The 19,577-nt window shown below is 35.8% G+C and overlaps 1 protein-coding gene across 1 annotated transcript in view; it reads left to right on the forward strand.

Annotated features, from left to right (window-relative positions):
• The window catches only part of syt7b (synaptotagmin VIIb), a gene marked incomplete at its 5' end in the record, with an annotated part of 134,488 nt that extends 126,549 nt beyond the window's left edge, over nt 1-7,939 (forward strand). Inside the window, 5 exons of the mRNA XM_081359679.1 lie at nt 1,238-1,505; nt 2,463-2,632; nt 4,252-4,366; nt 4,721-4,920; nt 7,826-7,939. Coding sequence (XP_081215805.1) covers nt 1,238-1,505; nt 2,463-2,632; nt 4,252-4,366; nt 4,721-4,920; nt 7,826-7,930 — 858 coding nt within the window. The 3' untranslated portion in view covers nt 7,931-7,939. The remainder of the gene's footprint in view (nt 1-1,237; nt 1,506-2,462; nt 2,633-4,251; nt 4,367-4,720; nt 4,921-7,825) is intronic.
• Between the last annotated feature and the right edge of the window lie 11,638 nt (nt 7,940-19,577).

Here is a 19,577-nt window from a genome sequence, read left to right on the forward strand (position 1 = left end):
CTGCGCCTATGGCTAAAAACGCTGTATTATGCATGCCAGGCTAGTAGTTGGCGATGTCAGTTTATAAAGAAACACTACGTGCCACTGAACACGTAATATGTTTGCACCTGATGTCACCGTTTTCACAAATTCACGTTTTTTGTAGTGTCAAAAACTTTGAACCTTGAAACCTGTTTTCAAAAGTTTGCGTTTTCAGGCCCCCAAAACACTGTTGTCATGTAAATGAACAGCCAAAATGCATAAAAAGTTTTATGTTTTTAGTTAAAAATGATGTCATGTAAACGGCCCCTTAATCTTATTTTACTATTATTTATATACTAGTATTTATGAGCTTTATGAGCTTTTATTTTTATATTTTCAGCTTAGTTTTTTATATATATTTTCAGTTAGTAATTATGTTATGTGCATTTGTTTTATTAGTTTTTGTTTTTCAATATATTTATTTTTAGTTTTAGTGTTTTCTGGAATTGCAAGGCAACATGTCTAACAGTTCTATATTTAAGTTTTTGGTAACACTTTATTTTACAGTGTCCTTGTTACACATGTTATATGTACTTACCATAGTAATAACAGTAATTTATGCATAATTACAGGCAATTAACCCTCAACCAAATCCTAATCCTACCCTAACCCTAGTAAGTACATGTAGTTAATTAATATTACTCAGTACTTAAATATATAATTACACTGAAACAATGACACCTTAAAATAAAGTGTAACCAAGTTTTTCATCTAATATTTTCATTTTTTGCATTTTTTTTCTATTTTTTATTTCAGATTCATGTCGATTTAAAGACTTTATTTTTAATAGTTCTATTTTTAGTTTAAGTTTACAGTAACAAGACTTAACAAGACTTTAATTAACAATAACAAGACAGCCAGCGAACAAAAATATTTATATTCTGTTTTGTTTCACCTTTATTTCAATTAACAAAAACTATTTTTAATAGTACTAGTTTTATGTAGCAATAATAAAACTTATCGAATTACACTGGTTGTGCTTTTTCTTTTTTTGTACAGTCAGTAAAAACACAATAGTTGGTGGTGTTATTTTTTTATTTTTTTTTTTTTTTGTCTTTTATTCCATCGTGAAGATAATATATATTTTCTTTAACTTCGTTTCCAGATACAATTATGGTGCATGACACACTACAATATGGTTTTGGTAATAATGATTTAACGTAAAGCGATTTAAAGCAGCTGTTTAATGACAATTTTGTCCACTTTGGTTTGTAAGTTGTCCCCAGGATCTGAGGAAGAGGAACACGAAGGACCCGTGTGCGAGAAGTTGGGACGCATCCAGTTCAGCGTGGGATACAGTTTTCAGGACTCCACACTAACAGTAAAAATCCTGAAGGGTCAGGATCTTCCTGCGAAAGACTTTTCTGGAACTTCAGACCCATTTGTCAAACTCTACCTTCTGCCAGACAAGAAGCACAAACTTGAGACCAAGGTCAAAAGAAAGAACCTCAACCCTCATTGGAACGAGACCTTCCTATTTGAAGGTCAGTTTGTTTTTACATCTCACTACATTATTATGTATTTTGAATTCCTTGTTTTTATGTAATTTAAAGGTGGTTTTCCTCGTGTAGCCAGACTTTTGACTCGGCATAAAAACTAAATTCACATCACAGCTAAATGTTGCCCAAGTCTGTTTAAATATATTGTGAAAAGCCTAAAAATGTGAAGTTTTCAATTAAAATTCAACCCATACTGTTCAAAAGATGTTTTCATGTTTTTGAAAATGTTTTGAACATTCTCTTATTAATCAAAAATACAGTAAAAACAGTAATATTGTGAAATATTATTACAATTGGCTGGTTAGCATTGACTTGTTAGACCCTGCTGTAACAACACCACCATGACAGCTATTCATAATTAGCAAGTATTTATTATTATATTAATTTAAAATTTTCTACAATAAAATGTATTGCAAGCAAACATACACTACCATTCTAAAGTTTGGGGTGAGTAATATTTTTTGAATGTTTTTGAAAGAAGTCTCTTATGCTCACCAAGACAGCATTTGATCTAAAATACTGTAAAATTGTGAAATATTATTACAATTTAAAATAACTGTTTTCAATTTTAATATATTTTAAAATGGAATTTATTTCTGTGAAAAAAAAAATCATTACTCCAGTCTTCAGTGTCACATGATCCATCAGAAATCATTCTCTGATTTGCTGCTCAAGAAAAAATTATTATCATTTTCACGTCTTCCATCGGGTTTGCAACAATTACCTCAAACAAATGTGTTAAACCGAATTAAATAAATAGTTTATATATTAGTTCTTCTTCGCAATTGTTTGCCAGCACAAACAAAAGGCTCTCCAGTGTTGTATGCAGTATGCATCAGATGGTCAATGAACACCCTGGAGCCGGTCCAGAGTATTTTTGGACCCCATTGTGAGCTGTAAATAATTTTGGCTAAAATTATCCCCCTCTCATTTCTCTCACAGGGTTCCCATTTGAGAAGGTGGTGCAACGCACATTGTACCTGCAAGTGCTTGATTATGACCGTTTTAGCAGAAATGACCCAATAGGGGAGGTGTCCATCCCCCTGAACAAGATGGATCTGGCCCACATGCAGACCCTCTGGAAGGAGCTGAAACCCTGCAGCGATGGAAGTGTGAGTAGATCAGCGTGTCTCTGTACTTGCAGAGTTCTGCACGGGCAGGAGGAAGAAGCCAAAGACACCAATGCAGGAACAACAGATGCCAATAATAGTCAAGGAAAAGCAGAGATGAAGTGACAGAATGGGGTCGGCTAGGGAGTAGGGAAAGGGACAATACAACATTAATTGTGCAGTGGGTTGATTATGATGTGCAGAGCTTGTCATGCCTCAAGTAATGACACGCTGGGTGCTGTCAAACGTTTTAGCCCTTTTACACAAGAACAAAAGGGGCACAAATGTGTCGTTTGCACAGAGGCTTTGAAGTTCTCCTGAAAGAGTTTTCTGGCATGGGGCGTCCAAAAGATCACCCACAGATTCATTGATTCCGGTGTGAAAAGTCCATCGCCTGTGATGTAGTTAGTGTTGGAAGCTGCAGGGTTCTGACTACAACTTCATAGTTCATTGAAATGGTCCTGCCGTGTGACAAATCAGTTGTTATAAGTACAAATATTTCATGAAATCACTCGATTGGTATTAGGTGAATAGAACTTAGTAATAAGCAATATATGGTTCAGATTATTAATCAGCTGATATATGATGATTTTTAGGGGTTTTTTCAGCCAAAGCTTGACCAAATTTCACAGTGCACATTTTCATTTAAAAATTGTTTGTTATTGAGTGTCTGATTTGCATTCATTAACTTGTACAGTATATGTGTATATGGTCTATTCCCACGAATGGGTGTCAAATACAACTTTTTTAAAAATATAGATATTTTTTTATTTACTGAATCTAATAATACATATATGTATTGGTCCATCTCAGGTAACTTTATTTAATTTTTACAAAGTTTTTAAGTGGACGATGGATGCATTTTTCTCAGTCCTGTTACCAAAACTAATCTGACATGTATTTTAAAAAGCATGTTTAATAAACATATATTTATTTATTATTATATATTTATTATTTATTCTAACAGGACAGGTAGACACAAAAAGAGATGGTAACAGAAATGATAAATCTGAGGCACGCAATACATTGTGTGAATAGATATATGATATATGAAATAGATGTAATGAGTGGAATAACAACCAGAACACAAATTAAACATCCTATGAAATATACATTATTATGTTTAATTAAATATATTTAATATGGTGTTTATAGTATACCATGTAAATGTAATTAAATGACATTTATATGGTATACCACACTGAAAATGATTCATTGAATTTAATAAAAAAAAATGTATGGTAAGTGGTTGCACACAATTGATTTAAGCTACATTTAAACAAATGCATTAAGTTGAACTAAAATTGAATGTTCAACTTAATGCATTTGTTTAAATGTGGCTAAAATCAATTGTGTGCAACCACTTACCATAAAAAATTTGATTAAATTCAACAAATAATTTTTTTTCAGTGCATATAGTGTGAGATATACAATACTTTTAAATAAAAATGTAAATTAGATAATAAATTGTTGAAAAAATACTTTTAAAAATTACAAAAATAAAAAGAGGTTTGGGTTTGCCTGGTTATTTCACATAAAAAAATTGGGACCTCATATGAACCATCCGCTTGCGTGACCAATGAACCGGTCCGGTACTGACCTTACTGTGTTCATTTCTTCAGGGGAGTCGAGGAGACCTCCTTTTGTCTTTGTGTTACAATCCCACTGCCAACACCATCACTGTGAGCATCGTCAAGGCACGCAATCTCAAAGCCATGGACATCGGGGGAACATCCGGTACGAACATACACCCATAAAACCTCATAGATGAATCATAAATATAACCATATAGCTCAGCTGCTAGAATATGAAACTAGGACACCATCATGTGTTAAATTCTCACAGGACACACTGTATGTGTTTACCTTGAATGCACTGGAAGTTATTCTGCAAAGCATCTGCTAAGTGAATAAATGCAAATATAATATAGTTATATTCTGTGCATGTGGGATTTCTGTGGAAATTAAGTGTCCTTGTCAAGATGCCATCTGCACAATAATTATCTTGAATGAAATTTAGAATTCATCACAGGAATTCTGATTCCTTAGAAGCAACTCACTGTGGACTGTTGCCTGTTTGCGTGCGTTTCAGACCCCTACGTCAAAGTGTGGCTGATGAACAAAGATAAACGAGTGGAGAAGAAGAAGACGGTGGTGATGAAGAGGTGTTTGAACCCAGTATTTAATGAGTCCTTCCCCTTCGATGTCCCCGCTCACGTCCTCAGAGAGACCACCATCGTCATCACAGTCATGGATAAGGACAGACTGAGCCGCAATGATGTCATAGGCAAGGTGCGATGTCACGGGACATTCACACACATACACTCTGGGGCTGGGGGATAAAACTAAATTGTAAATTCATATATATATATATATATATATATATATATATATATATATATATATATATATATATATATATATACACTGAACAAAGTTATAAATCGTCGCTGCCCGATGAAAATCACGTATGTCCAAAACGGTTACTTTTCAGGAAGTGAAAAAAACACCGTAATTTAAAAGCATATGAACATAGCGTTGTCATACTTGGTATGGCATCTTTAAATGTAGCCATATTCTTGCCAGTGTAATGATATAATCCACATTTGACCAAAATCGAGTTTAAATGGACATACGCGCATATTTTACAGTAACGGTGGTCGATACGCGTTTTTCCGATCATTAATTAGAATGGCCAAGTCGCGTTTCATATTGACAGATGAATATGCTCAGTTTATTAAATAGCCTACGTCTCCGTTTATTAAATACGCTCAGTTTATTAAATGTCTCTTGCAAACTATGAAGGGACAATGAATCAATACACTCATTGCTGACCCCAGGGCCGGCGCGTCCATATAACTAGGCAATTGCCTAGAGCGGCACTTTTGTAAGGGCATACATAATCAGAGAGTTGCCTTTTTCTTTTCGTTTTGAATTATTTCGTTTAAAGACTTTTCAAGCTTTGTGTATTTGATGTCTTTCTCATGTCTGTGTGAGGCATACACTGAGTTTCGTTAATGAGATGCGCTCCAGTTAACGTGCAATGCAAGTGAACGCGATGGCGCCTCCATGATTATATTGTCTGCTATATACCGGTTTTTGCTTATTTATTAAATCCATGGTTGATGAAAAATTGATTAAAATTAAGATACAATTTATACAAAACTAAATTCACTTTAAAGAAAGGTTTTCTACAAAACAAAACTTAATGAAGTGGTCAAAATCATGTCTGACCCGTCTCAAATTGTGCATCCTATTACTCGTGCTGTTCACTTTTCATACTTTCAACAGCATAGTAGACCTACAGACTCTATTTGTACAAACTGCACATTCATTTAATTCTGAATTTTGTTGAAAGGCTTCAAATCAAGTTCACGGATAATTGTGCGTGCATTTATTAATCATTATGATACTAAACTCATAACAAAGTAGGCTATGCTATGTACAAAAAAAATACAGCCATTTCTGTTTTTTTCTTTTAAACAAAAAAAAGGAAAAAAAGCTACACCTTTTTTTTTACATTTCATCTTTCATTCCGAAATAGAATAATGAATGGACGAAAAAGTATACGGACCCAACATGTAGGCTATTAGCCTTTTTACCCGTTATCAATCTAAATTAATCTCGTTTTTAATTTAACTTAATTTCGTTTTTCTTTATTTAAATTTCGTTGTTCTTTATTTAAATTTCGTTTTTTTCTTTATTTAATTTTCGTTTTTTCTTTATTTAAATGTCATTTTCTTTATTTAAATTTAGTTTTTTCTGTATTTAAATTGAATTTTTCTTTTTTTAAATTTAGTTTTTTTCTTTATTTAAATTTTGTTTTTCTTTATTTAAATCTACCCTTTACTGTGTCAGTAATTTATTAGTCAGAAAAATATTAGACTACCTTAAAAGTATTGCTTAAGTTAACAGGCCCGTGCGTTAACATCTCCACAATAAACAGTGACAATTACTTCGTCTAGACCATTTACTGGTAAATAACAGTTGTGAATATATTGCGAATATATAATAAACTTGAACAGTTGTCAAAAACAAACGTTTGCTGATACTTTACCTCACAGAGTTATTCGGCTATCCAATGCTGAGCTTCCAGAGACGCTTAGACCGCGCGATGCCTCCACAGGGCGGGAGATACGCGGCGTGATTGACAGCTTTGACACCAAATGGATATACGTGAAAATCAGATGACATGATTTCACAACTTTTCATAGGTCATTTAGATATGTGAAGCATACTGTATACGGAAATGAACCTGGACATTCTATCCGTCGAAAAATCTCAAAATCGGCAAAATGGACATACGCGGTTTTCATCGGACAGCGACGAAATGCAACACTTTTGTTTTTGCCCCCATTTTTCATGAGCTGAACTCAAAGATCTAAGACTTTTTCTATGTACACAATACAATGGTCCCCCCCAATACAAAAAAAAAGGTTGTTGATTGTGGCCTGTGAAATGTTGGTCCACTCCTCTTCAATGGCTGTGCGAAGTTGTTGGATATTGGCAGGACCTGGAACATGCTGTCGTATACGCCGATCCAGAGCATCCCAAACATGCTCAATGGGTGACATGTCCGGTGAGTATGCTGGCCATGCAAGAACTTGGATGTTTTCAGCTTCCAGGAATTGTGTACAGATCCTTGCAACATGGGGCCGTGCATTATGCTGCAACATGAGGTGATGGTCGTGGATGAATATCCAATACAGTAAAACTGCACATTTTAGAGTGTCCTTTTATTGTGGCTAGCCTAAGGAACACCTGTGCAATAATCATGCTGTCTAATCAGCATCTTGATATGCCACACCTGTGAGGTGGATGGATTATCTTGGCAAAGGAGAAGTGCTCACTAACATATAGATTTAGACAGATCTGTGAACAATATTTGAGAGAAATAGGCCTTTTGTGTACATAGAAAAAATCTTAGATCTTTGAGTTCAGCTCATGAAAAATGGGGGCAAAAATAAGTGTTGCGTTTATAATTTTGTTCGGTGTATATATATATATATATATATATATATATATATATATATATATATATATATATATATATATAAACATATATTTATGTGTTGTGTTGCGGTTTTTCAGTTTGTAACTTTTTTGGTGTTGGTAAATTTTATGGAAAACACAATACTTACTTGTTTCTTCCACCTTCTTCTTCTGTCCTTCTCTTCTTTTCATGCCATATTTGTAGATCTATCTCTCATGGAAGAGTGGCCCAGCAGAGGTAAAACATTGGAAAGACATGATGAGTCGTCCGCGCACTGCTGTTGCCCAATGGCACGCTCTCAAAGCTTGAAGGACCCGCCCACCAAAAGTAAACAACACCTTCAAAACCCTGTTGATATGCACAAGTTTAAACACGGGTACCAAAAGCCATCCAACTATCTTTCTTTCTCTTTCTCTCTCTCTCTGTCTCTCTGTCTCCCTTCTCAATTTTTTTCCTGCAGTTTGTTTATGGAGATCCTTCCTTTATTCACTGCTTTTATTTTTTCCCACCAAAAAGAGGCTAAGCACTGCCAAGAAGACTGGGAGAGAAAGTCTTGCGTAACTGAGAGAGGTAAACAGACTCGTCTTCCTTGAGAAAAAGTTTGACAACTCGACTGTTCTCTGAACAGCTGGACCGCAGAACAGGGTGACTTCTATCAACTTCAATCGCTGAACTTGAAACGGCTGAAAACAATCTCCCGAACAGACCCCTATATTGCCATTTTTGTGTCTCACCTCCCTCGTGCCGTCCCTCTGAGCGTACGGAAAGATCCGGAAGGATCGCAACCACAGTGCAATACCTAGTTGAAGGAGGGATGAACTTGTTATGTATTGGACTTCGTCACCTCTTGATGTTTTTTCTCGGAACAGTGTAGAAATTTGTTGGAACTCTTCGTCGTCTGTATGTACTGTGGGTGCTGTTATGTGACAGAAAAAAAAGAGGTCTTGTTTAAAAAAAATGGGAAAACATTCAAATTTAAGCTCACTTTAATTAACTGGATCAGTTCAAGTGCACAGGGGAAATATATTTAAACAATTTTAGGACATTCCAATAAGTGTATAAAACTAAATATGGACAAAAAACGAGAATTGTTAGTGGGTCTACGCAAGTACTTGAATGCTTGTTGTTTCTAGCCATGTAAGCTTGATTTCATGCATTGTACAATTAAGTCCCGTTTCCACCTGGTATTAAGATGCATCCACTTGTGTTTGGATTTTGTCAAGACCCTCCCCTCATATTTTGTCACATTCTACATCACTTTCGAGGAGCGCCAAGTACTGTGCACGAATACGATTGAATGAATGAATTATGCTGCTTACGAGTGATCTGAAAAGGAAGTAAAGGGTAACAGGGATTTCAATTGTTTTGGTACAACATAGTGAAGTTTGAATTGATTGTTTTGGTGAGCTTTCTCAAAACATGTCCAGTAATGCTGACGCTTTTGTGGCTCTCTGAACGCTATTTGACCACATGAGCGACTACACTACAAAAGCAACCTGGTTGAATGGGTCAAAAGTAGAAAAGCTCGAAACGTTTTAGACCCCATTTATACCTGTATTTGGCGCTTTCTAACTGTGATCAGATTGACAAAAATGCATTTTAACATCAGGTGTAAACGGGGAACTTAGTAACACAATGCAAGAACGTGTTGAATTCTCAGTGTTACCACTAGAGGCGCTATGGTATGATTTCTCTTTATTGCCGTAGACATATGAAGGGAGTTCTTATCGCCCCCTTGAAGTTTGTTACCACTACAGAACCCAGCATAAGGGTGTGTTCACACAAACCTGAAGATACAAAACTTGTATGACGTATATTTTGCAACAGAACTTAAGGAACATCTAAAACAATGCCGTGTGCTGGGCTAAATCCGCTCATTGTATGTGCGTACGTACATATGATGGTATTTTTACCAGCTGAAGAGCTAATAAAATGTGTAACAGTACCAGGAATTCCTCCGTTACACACACAAACGAAGATCTGCTCGAAAGTGACGCCGTTTCCGACACCTGTACCGAAGTGTAATAGGCAACGTAGCTTCTATGACGAGAAGAACCAGCTATTCTTGAGCGTTCTTTCCTTTTTAGGGTTGCATCTTGTGACATCACGTCCTGTTTTGGGTTAGTTAAGCTGTGTTTGGTCTGTGTTGTGCTCATATTTCCACCACAGTTCATTTGGAAGTGCACAGAGACCCACATTTTCAGTGCTCTCGGTCCGCTTGTTTGGTGCACACCAAGATTCGGATGGCAGCGTTTACACTTATTCAAATGAACCGCACTAACAGAGCAATCACACCAGAGTTCATTTTAATGGAACCAAAGCTGCAAAATGTGAACACATCCTAAGTATGTACATCAGGATGGCACACTTGCAATGCATTGGCCAAAGCATTTGTGTACTTGCGTAGACTAGAGTACGTTGCTAAATTTCTTCCAAAGCAAAATGAGATAGACAAGAAAGGAGTGTGCGTTTGAAGCGTGTGTCGACATATACGCCTTTGTTGTAGAAACAGAACCACAGAAATCCTTTTATCTAAACTAGCATTCCTCATGTAACGTACACATCTTGCAGAGGATTGCATCAACCACTTAACCAGTATGCAATGACACTGCCTATGTGAGTTCAACGCTGCCAAAATGCTGTTCATTTCTTTTCATTTCCAAAAGGGCTGAAGAAGTTCCCTCCAAAATAAGACGTGCAGTTTAGAACTTAACTAAAGAAAAAGAGCGGAAGCAGAAAATATAATGTAAGTCATGTGATTGTTTGTGCGTCTTTGACTTGGTGTGTGTGTTTGTGTGCGTTTGTTGCTGTCTGTATTTGTGTATGTGTTGATGGTTGGATCATACGATTCCTTACAGTACTTATGCTGCCTTCAAGTCTTAATTCAAAGATTGAGACATCATAATTATAGCAGGATTTTGGCTGGAATAAAATAGACACAAATTTAATAAAATGTTTGCAACAGCATAAAGTCAAATGCAGAGGTTCCGTCTAAATATTTTTATGCAAAATTTGGGATATTGCATTAAATTGTTGAATGGAATCTTCAAAAGCTCAACTGAGGAGGATACATTTTTATTCGTTACTAAGACATGCTTACATTTCTTAAACTATTTACTAACATTTACTAAATAAATTCTTAGATATGCATCACAACATTCATCTAGTATTTATTTTAATTGATTTAATTTATTACATTTAAGAAAACTGCCATAGTTCAATTATTTCTGTGCCTTTTTCACAACTTTTTAGTGTTGATTTTGTTCTCCACTATTTTTGTTATTTTCAAAAATCAAAAATATTTTCACTATTTTCAAAATTAGTTTTGCAGTGTTCACTTTTTGGGCATAAATTAACTTGAATAAATGTGTGTAATTGATTCTTTTGAGCAGGATTTCATGGGGTAACTTCATGGAGTATTTGTTTAATGAAGACCTAATAATAAATCAAATTTAAATAAATAATGAATCATTCAAATAATGATCAAATAAAAAAAAACACTTAATATACTGTACACTTAATATACAAAGTTTACCTGCATATCATTTGAAAATTAACTGGCGTCAGAGAACCCATAAACATGCAAATTTTAAATTATTGAAATGTTAACTTAAAATCTCAGGGGATACTTCACGTAAATATTTTAGGTAAATAAGGGATAAACTGACCCCCCAAAAAATTGTGAATCTCTGCTTTAGAGAATGATGTGCAATGTAGTTTTGTTCCACAAGCTTGTCTGCTCATAAACCGGTCAATAAGTAGTATTTTGTAGCAAGCTTTTTGGTTATTCCTCATGAACAGTGCACAAAATGTGTGCAAACTGAATTGTGCCATGAACATTCACAATTACAGCTTATTATGACGGCAATTAGCTTCTGGCATAATTCTTGAATCAACATGCCCTCAATTCACAAAGTCTGTGCTCAATGAAAATAACTACGCTAATTGCAACAGTGCGATCATATTCATACGGTCTCATCTCGTAAACATGATCATTCCAACATGACTTGAAGGCAGCATTAGCCTAGCGTCGAGGTTAGTATAATGTGAGTTATAAATGGCAGGTCTGCAGGATATAATAGCAATACTATCACATTTTGTTTTCCGAAAAACATTTTGTATGCTGCGTTTGCTTGGGATTTCTGTCGCCTATTAATGTGTTACTTATGTAACAGAGAAAAGGCAAATATAGAAAGGGAAGGTTTCAAATTGTTACCATGTCAACAGTTAAATTAGGAGAAATATCTATACTTATTATAACAGACTACAAAACTTCATTGAAGAAGCAAACTCCTTACTTGAAATTATAAGGCAATGTACTGTAGATAAGCAATATTTATGTACAACAGTGAAAACATTTCTAGGTCAATGTAAGGGTTAACTTCAGGGTTAGGACATCCGTTCATATTCGTTCGACTTGAAGCACACATACATACACACACGCAGTCCTTCAGAAAGTGAAACATCCATCACTTTTCTCCCCTCCATACGCATGTGCTCTTAGTGTCAAAGCAGACGTTAGACGTGAATATCACTGCCAGACGTTTCTCGCAGCTTGTCCTCCCCCCTCGACTAACACGCTGTGACAGACGAGTCCTCAAAAGACACAAAGAGAGTGGGAGAAAAGAGTTCAAAGACCAAAAACAGACCAAAGTGAGAGCAAGACCTAAAAAAATATTCAAAACTTAGAGTACTTTCTCAGTCGTTGGAGGTGGTTTAAAGGAGTAACTAAAAGGATGGATGAAAATGAGTGTGAAAATGAGTTTTATTTGGACTTGAATTCATGGTTGATAAAGAAAGCATCAATTGATAAAAGAGTTCTGTTACATGTTCTTCTGAATTTTTGTCATTTGTTTTCTATTGCGCCATACTGTGAAGTCTTGCCCATAGTGCAATCTTATTGGTCCAAATCTGGCTTTATTTAACTTTTTATTTAAAGAAATGTTTTGGATACAGTAATGGTCACACTTTATATTAGGTGTCTTTAACTACTATGTACTTGCATCAAAAATAAGTAATGTATTTATTGTGTTCATATTGTATTGCAAAACACTTTTGCTCTTATTGCGGTGGGATACGGTTAAGGTTAGGGACAGGTTTGGTGGGATGGGTATGTTAAAGAGTGGGTTAAATATAATTATATATGTAATTACAGCTTTAATTGTATGCAGGTAAGAGATAAGTACAACGTAAAAACATGTATGTACACAATAAGTGCATTGTATCAAATTACTAATTTAAATGTTAGTACATAAGTTAAATACACCCATTATAAAGTGGGACCCAATTAATACAAATACAATTAATATTGACAGCATAATGTCAGTTACAATTACACTTACCAAGTATAATTGGCTAGGCAATAAATGTAAAAATACACCTTATATTAATAACTAGATGTTCATCCACCTTGAAAAGTAGTCCCACTTTAAAAAGGACAATTTAGACAACTTTGCAGATTTTAATAATCAGTATTTTTTTTATTAAAATGTCCAGGGCTTTTAACAAAAATACAAGCACATTTTAAAACCTCAAAGTTCTTCACCCTAAATAACTGATTTGTTTTGAAGTTTACATTTTACTGTACCTGTTGTTGTTATTATTATTAATACTAAATTCAAATGTTTATTAATTTAAAGATCAAAGCTGATTTTAAAAATGATTTTGCCACATTATATCCCAAATGTTGTTAACAGTTTGAACTTATAGGCCTACTGAACTCCTAACATGTCTTTAAACACCAAATATTTCCTGACTGGTTATTATTATTATTATTGAATATATTTATTCATTTATTTACAGTTTTTTATAATAATAAAAATTATAAACGTATAGATGACTACATTTAAAATCAAAACAAAAACTTCACATTGTGCCCCATATGAGTTGAACTTATACTGAACCCATGACATAAAATATTTTTGTTATTGACTATGATTGCATCTCATCGCTTAACATTTTCTCGAGTGAAAACGAATTGTCGTTGGAAACGTCCCAGGTTTCGACGGTCCTGCTTTTAGGATGCACATTTTAGTGAGTTGAAAACGACGAGCACCTGACGTGAAAATGAAATAAATGCACCGGTGAAGCGGCATGCTTTGTCTTGTCTCGTCTAGTTCTGTGACTCACCGCGGTGAGGCGGCTAATGTGAGCTTGTCTGTTATACTGTCGTATCCACAAATTTCTGTTTGAATTAGTTTCTCAGCTGTTGGATTGCAGATGTTTTGGCCTTATGAAACAAAATGCTAAACCAGGTTTGAAACAACCAGCATTAATGGTCACGTCTGTCGACATAGAGGCAGTTATGGACATCAGAATCAGAAGTCGGAACTGAACGTTGATGTGTGTGACGACAACCCATCTAATGACGTTGTGTGAACTTGTGTGTGTGCTTGTAAAAATTAATGTTACCTGGGGAGTTTTGGCGAAGACCCCTGATGTTTCTCAGCATCGCTGTGGTGTGCACAATATGATTTGACATACTGATGATTTATTTTGGCATAAATGTACAGTGTAAATAGATGTAAACCTGTATATAAAAAGGAAACTGACACGTTTCTTGGAGTCTCTTGATTTATAAGTTGAGAGAATGAGTTCACTTTGCTTTAAAAGGCAGTTACGATAGTAATTCTATGATAGAATGGTTTTTGCTTTACCTTTGACTTGCTTTTGTTATTGTGTGATTTGATTTTATCTTTGCACAGATCTAATGTTCTGTAGGGTTTTAATAGCCAAAAAAAAAATCTTTGTTCTGTTCAAGAAATTCTGTGTGTGTGTGTGTGTGTGTGTGTTGCGATGTTCCACCACCTTTTTCCGTAAATCGATTCTCTTGAGTTCTTCTGATTCATTTACAATGACCCAAACTGTAACCCCTCAACAGTGCTACCAGCATCCGAAATGAATCGAGAGTTTTTGTCTGTCTTTTGTTGAAAGAGAATAAAATTGAGACCAATAAACGGAAATTGGTGGAAAACACACCTCACCTGTCCTCTCTGACACACATCAGAAGTAGAAAATAACCTCAATAGGAAAGCGTTATTGCTCAGAGGTTGCAATTTATGTGGACATTATTACATAAAGGAGTCTTCATAATCTTTTATCAAAATGAAATAACTTACTTTGCACCTGAAACAACTTTCCCTTTCATCTGACAGCTAGTTAGTTTTAAACTCTTCTTCTTCAACCATCTGATGTCATTCTGGTATTGTAACAGTCACTTTTCACAATTCAATTAATGGGTAGATGGATAAAATCAAGTTCAATCTTACATTACGTGAATATTCTGTTGTTTTATTTGGAAATTCGTTAAATTATGGATATGTAAAATGGTTTGTGAAAGCATTTCACCTCGACTGTCTAAGATGTTTCTCCTAGAATTCCTTGGGAGAAATTCAGTAAAAGAAGGCACAGGTGAGACAATAGTTGAGCTTCTTCAATGAAGTGGAAGATGTCATAGTTGGGTAAACTTCTGGAGTGGCGAACTGGAACTACAAAACATTTTTGCATTTCCATTTGCCCCAATAGAAGAAAAAAAACACTATAGCATTTATATGACTTTCCAAAAGAGGAAAAGAAGAGAGAGATTGATTCCATTGGTCAGAAGAGAGGAAGATGTCAAATTTGCTGTCACTCCCTCAGTCATTGTATTACAAACACAGCAGTGTTAATGAGAAGATATCAAGAAGCAACATGTGCAACCTGGGGTTCAATATTTCCAAAAGTATTGAGACACCCATCCAAATCATTGAATTCGGGTGTTCCAATCACTTCCATGGCCCCAGTTGTATAAAATCAAGCACTATAGGCATGCAGACTGCTTCTACAAACATTTGTGAAAGAATGGGTCGCTCTCAGGAGATCAGTGAATTCCAGCGTGGTACCGTGATAGTTGCCACCTGTACAATAAGTCCATTCGTGAAATTTCCTCATTACTAAATATTCCACGGTCAACTGTTAGTGGTATTATAACAAAGTGGAAGCAATTGGGAAGTACAGCATCGAGTGGTAGGCCACGTAAAATCACAGAGCGAGGTCAGCGCATGCTGAGGCACACAGTGCGCAGAAGTCGCCAACTTTCTGCAGAGTCAATAGCTACAGACCTCCAAACTGTGTGTGGCCTTCAGATTAGTTCAAGAACAGTGCGTAGAGAGCTTCATGGAATGGGTTTCCATCACCTAGTGCAATGCAAAGCGTTGGATTCAGTGGTGTAAAGCACGCCGACACTGGACTCTACATCAGTGGAGACGTGTTCTCTGGAGTGACGAATCACACTTCTCTGTCTGGCAATCCGATGGACGAGTCTGGGTTTGGCGGTTGCCAGGAGAATGGTACTTGCCTGACTGCATTGTGCCACGTGTCAATTTTGGTGGAGGGGGGATTATGGTGCGGGGTTGGTTTTCAGGGGTTGGGCTTGGCCCCTTAATTCCAGTGTAAGGAACTCTTAATGCTTCAGCATACCAAGACATTTTGGAAAATGTCATGATCCCAACTTTGTGGGAGCGTTTTGTGGATGGCCCCTTCCTGTTTCAACATGACTTCGCACCAGTGCACAAAGCAAGGTCCATAAAGACATGTATGAGCGAGTTTGGTATAAAGGAACTTGACTGGCCTGCCCAGAATAATGGCAATAGTGTACATCCAAAAGCTAATGTGTTTCCAATGATAAAAACCTTTATATACCTTGTTTCAAAGCAGCAGCACAGCGATAAACTGGGAACTAACAATCAAAATGCAAACTTCAACAAATATGAGACAAATTCACAAATTCTTCACCTCAAGGCAATAGTGTCATTGTTATATAGTTTTATACATATAGTTTTGTACTCATAGTGTCATTCAGATCAGTAATACAGTATTTCAGATTATTTGGTGTTACCTACAAAAACTTGATTTTATCCATCGGAAATTAATTGGATCATGAAAATTGGGTGTCCAAAACAGACTGGAGGCAGGCGGTTAGAAAAAGTACGTACAGTTCATGATGTCAATCAAAAAGGAACGCCGTTATTCCTCTGTTATTCCACAGACATTTTCTTCTTTCTTTGGAATAACGTGGACTCATGAATTATGCACAATAAGTCCTAGAGCATTTTGCCCATTTTGATTTCATGTTGATTTTAGGTGTGAAACGCAGCTTTTCTGGAGAGGAAATTGACAAAAGCCTGCGTTTGCCTATGCGATCACTCACGTCATGTTTTGTGAGCGCTAAGAGGAGCATCAACACAGTTTACACCAGTCAAACAGGCAAAGAGTGCTGCATATTTGTGGATAGAGAGGAATAGAGGAGCAGTTTTGAGAGCATGGGCAAGCGATGAAATACACCCCTGTCACGACTCAAACACAGACCACGCACATGCTCGCCGCGGTGGAGGATGACAGGAACATGTCAGGGAGATGTGTGGGCGAACGGCACATCCACACACCAAACAAGCTGGCTTTCTCCATGGATACTGAACATTTATGTTAAGAGTTTGTGCACACGATTTTGTTAATTTTGTTAGTGCAGAAGTCTAACTTGTCTTGAGTAGACGCCCACCAGCTGACGTCTACAGCTCCATGAAGACGGCAGCCTGAAACCTTGGAGACGACGTTCAAATTGGAAGTAGCTGTTATTATTGCTCATATGTGGGTTTACTGATTTGAATAACCCATTAAAACAAACCGGATCTCACCCAAAAATAAACATTCTGTCATCATTTACTCATCCTTATGTTGTTCCAAACCTGTATGACTTCCTTTCTTCAGTAGAACTTGAAAGAAGATATTTTGAGAAAAATGTGTTCTTCAAAATATCTTCTTTTTCTTTTGCAAAGAAAGAAAGTCATAGCCTACAGGTCTGGAACGACATGATGAGTAAATGATGAAAAAAATATATTTTTGGGTGAACTATCTCTTAGCCTCCTTCCAATCTGTGGCTTTTCAAAGTTTTGTAAATGGATTGTTTATATTCTGTTATTTTATTTATTCATATTTGTAATTAGTTTTCATTTTAAAAACATTTTAATTCTGAGTTGCAGTCATTTTATGAGCTTTTTGTCATTTTTACAACTTCAGTTAATTTATTTTTCAGTATCTAATAGATACATTTTATTTCATTTCAGATTTATTTCAATTAACAAAAATGATTTTAAGTTTTAATTAACATGTTGGCATTTGTGTCGGCAGACAATGAAACTACTTTGAAAATAAGACAAAATCCTTTATTTATACAATTTTTGTCTAATAAAATGCTTTGTAGAATGATAAAAGTCTCCAATAGCATTTACTATAAAAAAAAATTAAATGATCAATAAGTCATGGCAACATTTTTTTTCCATTAAAAATAATTTATTTCAACTAAGGTTTTAAATAGTGCGATTAAATGTCCAATACAGATTTGATATGTAAGGCAGCAACTGAAAATAAGCTTTTAAGTTGAAAATTTTGCCATCGTGTCCAACAATGTTCCAACAACTCACTAATCCTCCTCCACTTGTCGTTATGTTAGTTGTATACAACTTTTATAGAAAAGTTAGTTTGCCAGCATTGCAGAGTATCTATCACAAGTACACCACTTCTCATGATGGGGTTCACTAACAAGAACAATCATCGCTCAAAGCTTCAAGAAACCAGCAGTCAGATCTTGCGATGGCTGGCACTTCAGCGGCAGGTCTCACGGGTAATAAAGCAGCTGAGCACTTCATGATTGAAAGCAAATTCACATCATTTCAAACTAAGAAAGCTCAAATAGATCTCATCTCTCTAGTTTTACTCTGTTGTAAGCAGGGTCATGCAGGGTCAGATGAAATCCACCCATTCTTTATTACATGAAACTTACACCATTTTGCCGTCAATGAGATCAGTAATGGTGCTAAGATTGTATTATTTATAATGCCTTTTTAATATTGAAGGCTGTTGTTTTAGTATCATGGATATGCTATTATAGTTTTTGGTCATTTCTTTTGTTTTCACTTTCATTGTAGTTAAAGGGGGGGTGAAATGCTATTTCATGCATACTGAGTTTTTTACACTGTTAAAGAGTTGGATTCCCATGCTAAACATGGACAAAGTTTCACAAATTAAATTGTACGTTTGAAGGAGTATTTCTGTACCAAAAATTGTCCTTCCGGTTTGTCACAAGTTTCGGAAAGTTTTTTTCGAGTATGGGTCTTCGTGACGTCAGATGTAGCGGAATTTCCTTATACGGGTCGTCCCCAGGTATACAAATCGACGGATTTGCAGATCGTCTAATGCTTAAGGATCGAGCAGTCACAATGATAAAGGTTCGCGGTCGTGCGTTGGAACCGGGCGGTGAGTAAAACTGCTTCAAATGTCTCTGTGTTGTTAGCTCGGCGCGTTAGCACAGCTTTAGCTTCGCCCACACGGCCCGCCTTCAGCCGCTCGTTTTTTTCCGGAAAGACTCGGTACAGCCTATCTTTCTTTTATAAATATAATAAAACTAAAGACTTTTTGGAGATATGAAGGATGCAATACTACTCTATAAGTACTCAAGATTAACAGGAGATTGAGTGAAAATGAGCATTTCACCCCCCCCTTTAAAGTTTTAGTAATTTTGTTGTTTTTGTCATTTGTTTTAGTCTTTTTTTGTCTTTGTAGTTTTTTATAAATTTTCATTTTAGTTCTTAAACTAAATGAAAAATGTTACCTTGGCACTTGGCAGGGTTGCCTGCTTGCATGTTCCATAGTAAGTTTCCTTGTTTGTTAATTAGTTCTGCGCACCTGTTTCTATTCAGTTGATTACTGTCCTTTGTTTTTAAGCCCTCAGTTTCTTTTGTTTCATTCTCCGGCATTGTTTATGTGTAAGTGTGTTTATTTCCTGAGCTTCTTCTCTGTGACTCTCCTATGCGGAATTTATTATTAAAGACTCCTTTTGTTATCCTTTGTGATCATGAAATTTGTTCCTAAAATTATGAGGATGCAGCTGTCAGAACATTACCTTTAAATAACACTCTTTTTG

This window comes from Scardinius erythrophthalmus (genome assembly GCF_964197995.2).
Source record: "Scardinius erythrophthalmus genome assembly, chromosome: 2".
Classification (NCBI taxonomy): Eukaryota; Metazoa; Chordata; class Actinopteri; order Cypriniformes; family Leuciscidae; genus Scardinius; species Scardinius erythrophthalmus.